General features: G+C 30.2%; 1 protein-coding gene across 2 annotated transcripts; it reads left to right on the forward strand.

Annotated features, from left to right (window-relative positions):
- Window positions 1–1,032: 1,032 nt before the first annotated feature.
- On the forward strand, window positions 1,033–5,528 carry LOC145106293 (FACT complex subunit SSRP1-like). 2 transcript variants are annotated; one of them, XM_079043303.1, is made up of 17 exons: window positions 1,033–1,192; window positions 1,519–1,621; window positions 1,719–1,853; window positions 2,083–2,268; window positions 2,356–2,461; window positions 2,606–2,742; window positions 2,838–3,016; window positions 3,154–3,262; window positions 3,453–3,539; window positions 3,634–3,726; window positions 3,929–4,126; window positions 4,193–4,338; window positions 4,410–4,560; window positions 4,652–4,756; window positions 4,851–5,039; window positions 5,127–5,205; window positions 5,291–5,528. In XM_079043303.1, the coding sequence occupies exons 3-17, from the start codon at window positions 1,800–1,802 to the stop codon at window positions 5,401–5,403; spliced, it is 1,932 nt and encodes a 643-aa protein (XP_078899429.1). In that variant the 5' UTR covers window positions 1,033–1,192; window positions 1,519–1,621; window positions 1,719–1,799; the 3' UTR covers window positions 5,404–5,528. The 2 variants fall into 2 exon arrangements, with proteins under 2 accessions (XP_078899429.1, XP_078899428.1); XM_079043302.1 differs by lacking the exon at window positions 1,519–1,621.
- Window positions 5,529–10,517: the final 4,989 nt, after the last annotated feature.

A 10,517-nucleotide genomic window follows, 5' to 3' on the forward strand; every position in this document is an offset into this window, starting at 1 on the left:
TATAAATAAATTGTATTTTAAATGAACATTATTATTGAAATTAGAAAATGATCGTATAAGTAAAAATATAATTAATCAATAATAATAATTGTTAAAAATAATACTAAATACATAATTATATTTAATTCTATTAATGAGGAATGTGGGTTGATGTTAATGAATATTATTGTTCAAAATAATTGAGATTATATATATATATATATATATATATATATATATATAATTTAGTGTAAAAATATTATCTCAAAGTTAATGTCAATAACATAACCATTTTAAACATATATTTTTCAATATTTTAACAATATATTTTTAATCTTCGTTGCGCAACGCACAGAAATTCGTCTAGTATACTATATAGTTCTTGCATTTATATATGGACCCGTTCTTTCTCTCTCTCTCTCACACACACAATATATATATATATATATATATATATATATATATATATATATATATACATATATATATATATATATATATATATATATATATATATATATATATATATATTGCACCACCACACTACACATCAACCCCACAATCTTTCACACTTTTTCATTTTATAGGACATACCACCGCTACACCCCGATACCCTTTCACTACAAGTTCTAATGCAAGTCGTACAAGTTAAGTGTTGTAGTGTGGGCACTAACACCAAAGGGGGTGGTGTTGTCATGCTACAACCAAGGCCACATCACACCACCATGCACCTTGGGTGGTAGTATTCCCATAGCTTATTTATGGATCAAGTTAGGCTCCAAGTTTCTCTATATATCACGAGGACTTTGCTTGGAGAACTAATTATTTGTTTTATTACATACATGGTTATTATTACATTTAAGATTGAACTAATTATTTATTACATACATGGTTATTATCACGTTTAAGATTCATATGAAATAAAAAAAATTCAAAATTCGTATGACGTAAAAAGTTGTGCTTTTATGATGAAATGTTATGATTTTAAAAGTATATACGAAGTTTACGTTATTCCTTAACTTTTGTGAGCGAAAACCTAACAAACCTTGACCCCATACAACAATGACCAGGGATTTGTTTGTAAACTTTGTTCATAGTTTTGCCCTCCCCGCCTCCCCCTTCTCTCTCACACACACAAAATCAAATCAAATCAAATCATACCATTCATGGCTCCTATCAATCAATAACAATTATTCGTGTAGTTCGAATCCCAGTAAGTCACGTATTATCAATCTAAATCAATCTGTTAACTCGACTGTCACTTTGTCTATAGATTCTGTGAATCTCTGTTTTTTACTGAACAAAATCTGGTTTATTGACCTGTTTTCCAGTTGATCCGATATAGGAAAGAAACTCGTAGAAGCTAATATAGGATCATCGAATCTACTCGTTTTTTTCACAGGAAAGTAGCACAATGAAGGGATGATGTTTTGATACCATTAATATTATTCCTAGCTTGACTTACATTTGCTACTGATACGGTTTACACAACCCCTCGTTTTTGGTTTTCGTTCTGAATGAAATTGTGATGTTTTCTAGTTTCCGAAATCTGATGTATTCGGCCGAAGATTAGAATGGATTGAGTTTGCGTTTAATACACTAGGGACGTATGTCATCAATACATTGGTCGTAGATTTAAACTGTAATGATTTCTGTCCTGCGTTATTGCTTATCAGGTTTATTTTTCATTTCAACGGAATTATTGATAAACATTAATTGATTGATCGAGTGATTTGTAGGCATCTTGATGACTCGAAGCACCAGTTGATTATCAAACAATCTGCAGCTGAGGCAGTTCTTCGCATCTTGAATTTGAAACAATGGCAGATGGCCACTTATTCAACAATATATCTCTCGGAGGTCGTGGGGGCGCCGTGAGTTTTCTCAATTCAAGCCTTCTTATGTTTTTTCTTTTCATCTATCTTTTATTGCTGTTCAGATTGTAACTAATCTTTGCAAATTGATACATACCATGTTATGAAAACTGAAATGTTTATAACCAATTCATATTGAAACTGGTAATTTATTTTCCAATCTAATCTTCTCATTCCTTTACTCCATCTCCCTACAACTTTCTAACATGCTTTATTCTGAACAATCCAGAATCCAGGTCAGCTTAAAGTTCATCCAGGTGGTATATTATGGAAGAAACAAGGAGGTGGTAAGGCTGTTGAAGTTGATAAGTCTGATATTTCTGGTCTTACATGGATGAAAGTTCCACGGACTAATCAGCTTGCTGTTAGAATCAAAGATGGTTTGAAGTACAAGTTCACTGGTTTTCGTGATCAGGTAGCTTTTCATGATGATTCATGCATGTATCTTTATTACATATCAGACATCCTTGTGCTTATCATAGTGTTCTATTTCATATTGCAGGATGTTATTAGCCTGACCAACTTTTTCCAGAACTCTTGTGGGTTAACAACAGAAGAGAAACAGCTTTCTATTAGTGGGAAAAACTGGGGAGAAGTTGATTTAAATGGTTGAGACCTTTATCCTTATCTTGTTTTGTAAAATCTCCAAATTAGTATACTGTGGAGCAACACACATTTAGTAATATTGAGATGTAAATGAAACTAGTTAACATGTTATTCATACTTGTATCTTCTTTTCTGAAACTTTTCAGGCAATATGCTGTCTTTTCTTGTTGGTTCAAAGCAAGCATTTGAAGTCTCCTTAGCTGATGTCTCCCAAACACAGCTACAAGGAAAGAATGATGTCATATTGGAATTCCATGTGGATGACACAACTGGTGCAAACGAGGTTCCTCTTTGTTAATTACTTTCAAATTTCTTCCTCATGGTATATGACAGTTTTGATTTGAACTATCTTTTTTTTTTCTTTTTCATTTGATGCAGAAAGATTCTTTGATGGAGATAAGTTTTCATATTCCCACCAACAACACACAGTTTGTTGGTGATGAAAATCGTCCACCTGCACAGGTATTCCGTGAGAAAATAATGTCAATGGCAGATGTTGGTGCTGGAGGTGAGGAAGCCGTTGTTACATTTGAGGGCATTGCAATTCTTACTCCAAGGTTACTTCTTTTTCCAGATTCCATGCATTCAATTCCATTCCAATCTTGAGTATGCAATTGAATTCCATTGGAATTCAATTCCTAGCATTTCCTCCTTAAAAGTACTCAAACTTATGCAAAGTCTCTTTCCCTTGCAGGGGTAGATACAATGTTGAACTTCACTTATCCTTTTTGAGACTTCAAGGGCAAGCCAATGATTTCAAAATCCAGTTCAGCAGTGTAGTCCGTGTGTTTGTACTACCCAAGGTTTGTCTATTTAGGTTGCATATTACCTTAATTGCTAAAAAAATGCAACTACATTGCTAGCCATGTAGTCAAACCAACTAAAGCATGTTGCCTATATCTTTTACAATTTCCCACAAATTTCTAAAGACAATGTACATTGCTATATTGGCTATTCTTATTTATAAATCATATTTTAATTGTTATAATGCAGTCAAACCAACCACATACATTTGTTGTTGTTACTCTCGATCCACCTATTCGTAAAGGACAAACCATGTATCCACATATAGTGTTGCAGGTCTGTTGTTCCAGTGCTTTTTATATATAACTATATAATCTTTTGTGAAGAAATCAGAGATGTATTTATTGTCTGTGTTTGTTTGTTGACACAGTTTGAAACGGATTATGTGGTGGAAAGCACCTTGTCAATAAATGAAGATCTATTTGCTACCAAATACAAGGACAAACTAGAACCATCTTATAAGGTAGCAATGCCATTCAAATTTTCATTACTATAATTGGGTGGCTTTTTCAAACGACCATATCTTAATTAAATGGAAAATCAAAAGCAGAATGCTACACAGTGAGTAGAAATTTCAAAATACAATGCCTTGATACGAAAAGAAAAACTGAAAATATAATGAAAGAACATTACTATTTGTTGCATTTAAGCTTTTAAATTGTCAGGGACTGATTCATGAAGTGTTCACAATGGTATTAAGAGGCTTATCTGGCACAAAACTCACAAGACCAGGGAAATTCAGAAGTTGTCAAGATGGGTATGCTGTGAAGTCATCTTTAAAAGCAGAAGATGGTGTTCTTTATCCACTTGAAAAGAGCTTCTTCTTTCTACCAAAACCTCCTACTCTTATCCTATATGACGAGGTATTACGTTACAATTCAATTCTTTTAATTAAATATTTCCTTGACTTAGTTTTGATTTTAATTTAGATTGATTATGTGGAATTTGAAAGACATGCTGCTGGAGGATCAAATATGCATTATTTTGATCTTCTTATTAGACTGAAGACAGAACAAGAACATCTTTTCAGGAACATTCAGAGAAACGAATATCACAATCTCTTTGATTTCATCAAGTCAGTATAAGTATTGTTTTAAAATTTGAATTAAGCATGAGTGGCATTCTGATGATATAAATACTGCACAGTTCAAAAGGTCTTAAAATCATGAATCTTGGTGCTGCAAAAACCACAAAAGATGGTGTTGCTGCTGTGCTGCAGGATGAGGAAGATGATAATGTTGACCCACATCTTGAGAGGATCAAGAATGAAGCTGGTGTTGATGATAGTGATGAGGAGGTCACAACTTTTTTCATTCAACAATTCTTTATTATAGCATCCTAATAAGAAAATGAAAATGAAAGTTGAATTTGGTTAGTAAATTATGCAGGATGAAGATTTTGTTGTTGACAAAGATGATGGAGGGTCACCTACTGATGATTCTGGGGGAGATGATTCTGATGGTAGTCAAAGTGGAGGCGAAAAGGAAAAGGAGGTTTTCATTTCTTCCTTCCTATTACTATTACTATTCCCATTACATCAAGAATCTACTTTGTTTAAAAGTAATTCAATTTTGGTTTTATTTTCAGAAACCTGTGAAGAAGGAAACCAAGAAAGAAGCTGCTCCTACCACTTCTAAGCCATCTTCAAGTAAGAAAAGACCCAAGGCCAATGAAGACGATGGATCAAAGAAGAGAAAACCAAAGAAGAAGAAAGACCCAAATGCCCCCAAGAGAGCAATGAGTGGTTTCATGTTCTTCTCACAGATTGAAAGAGAGGTCCGTTCCGTTTGTTCCGTAGATTATATGAATTTACCATAACGCCCCTTATGATTACTCACTCGACTCACCTAACTCCAATTTCAGAATGTCAAAAAGGACATCCCTGGTATCTCATTTCAAGAGATTGGAAGGGTTCTTGGCGAACGATGGAACAAATTAACAGGTTACAGTTTTTTTTTTTTTTTTTTAATAATTTTATTTTTATATAACTATATATTCTTATGATGTATGTATATTTTGTTTTGTAGTTGAGGAGAAGGAACCATATGAAGCAAAGGCTTTGGCAGACAAAAAACGATACCTAGATGAACTCAGCAGCTACAAACCACAACCAACAAATTCACCCAACAATTCTGAGTGACATTCGTAAATTTCAACTATTTTTGAATTTTTGTTTTGAATTTAAGCTTCCATTAAAGGTATTGTAATAAAAGACAAAATAACGATACCACAACCAAAAAGGTAAGCAAAAATTTTGTTTCCCAATTCTTGATTTTCTCCATTTTACTTACTATAGTTGACTCGCCAAACCAAACTAAAAAGTTGAAACTCACTAACTAAAATTTGAAACATGATGATGAGAAAAGAAATATTATAATTTATACATACCAAGAAAACCGAAAATCCCAAGACTCATTCTTGGAGTTGTATGCATACAAACCATCAACGGTAAACAACCAGCGACAGTCTAATCCACAACCATAATTATCCCTCATGTATTCATATGCATGAAAATGAATTTGCTTCGCCTCCCACATAGCATTGCAATAATACAATGTTGTTTTTGAAAAATTGGGATTGAATCTCCACTCCATTGATTGGCCATATAACAACTTATGTTGTCCCAAATCATCATCTGATGATCGACACTCAATAACCATCACATTATCGTATCTAATCAAATTGGTAATTTCTACTCTGATTTTTTTACCACTCCATACACAAATTGAGGTGCTTATTATTAATGTTGCTGCCATAGCCGCAGCCATGGTCAACCTCATCTTGGAAGAAATGGATGTCTTTTAAGGTTTACCCTCTTTGTCTCTTGGTTTATAACTTTATATATTCTCATTTTCATTAATGGAGATTTGAGGAATTAAATTGTCATTAGTTTTCATAAATTTCTTATCATTATTCCTTTGCAAGTTTTACCATATTGGAATTTGGATAGGTTTCAGTGGTTCGATGTGATGCTACACATTTTTACATTTTCCATAACGTATTAAGATGAAATCATAAGCAACGAGTAACAAATCATATATTTCTTAAGCTGGTAGACCACGTATGAATACACCACAACAAAATCTAACCATACTATAAAACATCATTTTTTAGACAAAGTTATATGAATGGTCCCTATGGTTTACCAAAGATCAAAACTTTAATCCCTATTAATTTTTTTTATGTACATGGTCCTTGTGGTTTATAATACTTACATGATTGGTCCCTTAGCTACATGAAATGGCTTCTTTGTCCTTTTTAATTTCTTTTATATTGTTTATCTAATTTTCTAAAAAAAATTAATAAAACATAACCCCTCCCCCACATCCCTCCAAAATAAAACCCTACCAGACTCCTATTTCCCTCCTTCCATGCCAACAAACTCTCAACTGGCTGACGACTTTGGAAACCTCATTGGATTCTCCACCTCTTCGATCCAATAATCTCTATTTGTATTAGTTCTAAGACTTCCAGAAGTTGATTTCTTATTTCAGATTTCTCATTTTCATTTATTCTAGTTTTGGAAGGAGATAGAGAGCCATGAATACAAAACAAGGTTGTGGTTGTTGGTGTACACTGGAAATCGTGTTTTAAAATGGCACGTGAATCGTGTCCATGAGAGATACAACTGAATCTACACTCACCAACTAATTTATACAAGAAGAATGGACAATCGGGTGAAATAGGTTCAATATTTGTGAGCAAATTATAAATGGTTCTGATTGATCTTGAAATCGAGTATAGTTCAGCAGATACTAGTGTTGAGTCAGATACTAGTGTGAGAAATCCCTAGATTTTGTGCCAACCATAAAAGAAGGTAAATCAACTAGATTTTGTGCTCCAATGATGTGCTTGTTTTGGATTGTGATTTTTTTTCAAATGAAACCTTTCCACACACACAGATGTTTATTTTCTTTATTTTTTTAAAACTAAAGTTAAATAAAAAAGATGTCAAAAAAATAAAAGGGCAAAGAAGTTGTTTCATATGGTTCAGGGGCCAATCATATAAGTTTTCGAAACCATAAAGACTATGTTCGTAAAAAATATCAGCAACAAGGACTGAAGTTGTGAGATTTAATAAACCATCGAGACCATTTATATAATTTTGTCTTTCTTTAGTTGGTGTTGATGAATTTGGTATTAAATGTTTTACACAAACACTAAACTTAATTTGATACATAAATGATATATGGTTAATCATTCAATATATATATATATATATATATATATATATATATATATATATATATATATATATATATAATTACAAAAATCTTATCTTATTAACATTATCAAGCCTAGTATTTTATAAGATTTCTAAAAATTATAATAGAAATCTAAACTTCGTTATCTTATATTAGCATGTCCTTTTTTTTATAAAAATAACATAACTTTTTTTTTTCTTAAATAATAATTCATTTCCAACTTACATGTATCCATAACACCTACAAATATATCAAATATTTTTGTTTTGTTTTCTAACTAATATAGATTACACCATGATATTTATAAGTTTATTTTCATAAATTTGACTCACATATGATTAAACCAAGTCATGATAAATAACCATATAATATTCATAACATATGTTAATCACATGTAATTAAATCTTTTTGGATATATAACAGATAATAACCATATATGATTAAAGAGGTGTGGGTTGTTTATGTGTCTAATCACATGTGTTTGATGTATAAAGATATGATTAAAACATTAGTAACTACAAAGACAATTTTATGATTAATAAGTTGTGTTACTAATAACATATGATTCTAATCAACGACTAAAACATTATGATTATAACCCATGACAATTATATATGAAACACTGTACTATAAAATATATGATTAAAATATTCTGAGCTTATAACATATGACAATCACATATGTTTAGAATAATATTTTGTTAAATAGAAACATTTCTCTTGTTGATGACTAAAACAATGTTATGTTATTATAATAAGTAACTATATAATATTTTGTTAAATAGAAACATTTCTCTTGTTGATGACTAAAACAATGTTATGTTATTATAATAAGTAACTATATAATGTTCATAACAAATTCTAAACATATATGGTTGAAGTATATATTTTTGAGTGACCCTTTTTGTTGTTGCTTTTGTCATTTTTGTTGGTGTAGCTTCTTCTTCCTTTCCCTTTTTTGCTTTTGGTTTAGGATTGGCCGATATATATATATATATATATATATATATATATATATATATATATATATATATATATATATATATATATATATATAAAATTAGAAAATCACATATGATTAAACAAAATAAATAAGCATATAAAATTAGAAAATAACAGATGCTAATCACACATGATTAAATCTCTTTATGTATATAATAGATTGTAATCACATGTGATTAAAACAAAGTGTAGGTTGTTTATGTGTCTAGTCATCTGTTTTTGATGTATAAAAGATATGATTAAAACATAAGTAACTATACAATTTTATGATTAATTACTTGTGTTAGTAATCAGATATATATATATATATATATATATATATATATATATATATATATATATATATATATATATATATATATATATATATATGACTAAAACATTTATGATTATAACATATGTTAATAATACATGATTTAAAGCACTGTATTATAAAATGTATGAATAAAATATATTGAGACAATCACATATATTTAAAGCAATGTTTTGTTAAATAGAATAATTTCTCTTGTAGTTATTACTGTTTTTATCATAAAATAGATTAATCACAACTAATTATTAAATGAATGAAGTATAAAACATATATATTTAAAGTCTCGCCTGTTTTTTGTTTATTATTCTTTTCTAGAATATGTTTTTTCAAACATTTTACTCTTTTCCACAAGTATAAGTCGCGTATATTAGTTTCATAGTTAGTAGATATTTACAAATACAGTTACGATGGAGGTTAAGAATTAAAAACAAGTAAAACAAATACTCCTAAATGAAAAAAAGATTATTAAAAAAAAAGTCTCGATAATAATGAAAATCGAATATTATCGAATTCAAAACGTTCAACAAGTAGTTCGTTTTCTAAAATAGATGAAGAAATTCTAAATACGACTGTTTTAAGTTCAAAAAAATCATTTGGTATGTCAATATTTACTTTTTGACGATTGATTCGTTGTCGCAACATGTTTGCACAAACATTTGTGATGATCTGAAGTATTTTATATTCAAATATGTAGAGCGTTAGGCATGGGTCACGTTATAACACCAATTAAATTTCTCGTTGCATATTGTCTTCGTCACAACGAAATATGCCATAATACCCTCTTAACAAGAATTGGGGGGGGGGGGGGTGTTCATCTTGTTATGACTAGGTTATGAGGTGCATAGCAACAATAATACCACTTCTCGTTGTTGCCCAAACTGTATGCTCGTAAGGAACGATGGAATGAGAACAATTTGTTATGGTTTTCCAAGGATTTTAGTGACGAAATGGTAGAGAAAAGTGATTGAGGGAAGTAAATGTATTGGAAAATGAGAGAGAATGATCATTACTGACACGTTTGGTGGTGGTTATGGAATTAATTGACAATAATACTCCCGTCAATTTTATTGTTTTCATATTTGGATTTGAACTTTCATGTATTTATAAGTTTGCTACCTTGTAAAATTAGTGGCTAAGATTTATTTTTAAACCCGATAATTGTTCTAATTTGAGCCTTTATACATTCTCTCTCTCTCTCTCTCTCTCTCTCTCTATATATATATATATATATATATATATATATATATATATATATATATATATATATATATATATATATATATATATATGGAGTGGTTCAAATGATAACCAAAAAATGTTAAGAACTCTAAGAACCACTTTTTAATTTTTTTTTCATTAAAGGTAATTTTAACAAATCAGACATTAATATCATATTAAGCATATTTTTTTCCTTAGTTTCCAAGTAGTTGCCGCTTGTCGTTGGACCAACGGTGGACCACCGTCGGACCGTCATCGGACTAACACCAAATTCAGTGACATTTTTCTGGCCGTATTCACAACTTAATAGAACAAACGTTATAGTATCATTTCTTTAAGAACACTTTTTTTAACACATATCATTTCATTTTGCAACAAAATATATAAAATTTAATAAAAAAAAATATAATTATCCTTGACAAATTCAAATTTCTCTTTTCTAAATGGTAGATTTGTTTAAAAAAAATATATCGTTATAAGACATATTCACAGTTTAAAATATCATATTGACAGTTTA

Source organism: Lactuca virosa, chromosome 4, assembly GCF_052849685.1.
Source record: "Lactuca virosa cultivar CGN04683 chromosome 4, Lactuca_virosa_CGN04683_v6, whole genome shotgun sequence".
Lineage (NCBI taxonomy): Eukaryota > Viridiplantae > Streptophyta > Magnoliopsida > Asterales > Asteraceae > Lactuca > Lactuca virosa.

What these genes read in the sequence shown, in the direction of transcription:
- LOC145106293 (XM_079043303.1), top strand. Translation starts at nt 1,800, where the DNA reads ATGGCAGATGGCCACTTATTCAACAATATATCTCTCGGAGGTCGTGGG. An exon ending in ACACAACTGGTGCAAACGAG is followed by an intron (nt 2,743 to 2,837) that starts GTTCCTCTTTGT and finishes CATTTGATGCAG; the next exon opens with AAAGATTCTTTGATGGAGAT. An exon ending in GAGGCGAAAAGGAAAAGGAG is followed by an intron (nt 4,757 to 4,850) that starts GTTTTCATTTCT and finishes TTTTATTTTCAG; the next exon opens with AAACCTGTGAAGAAGGAAAC.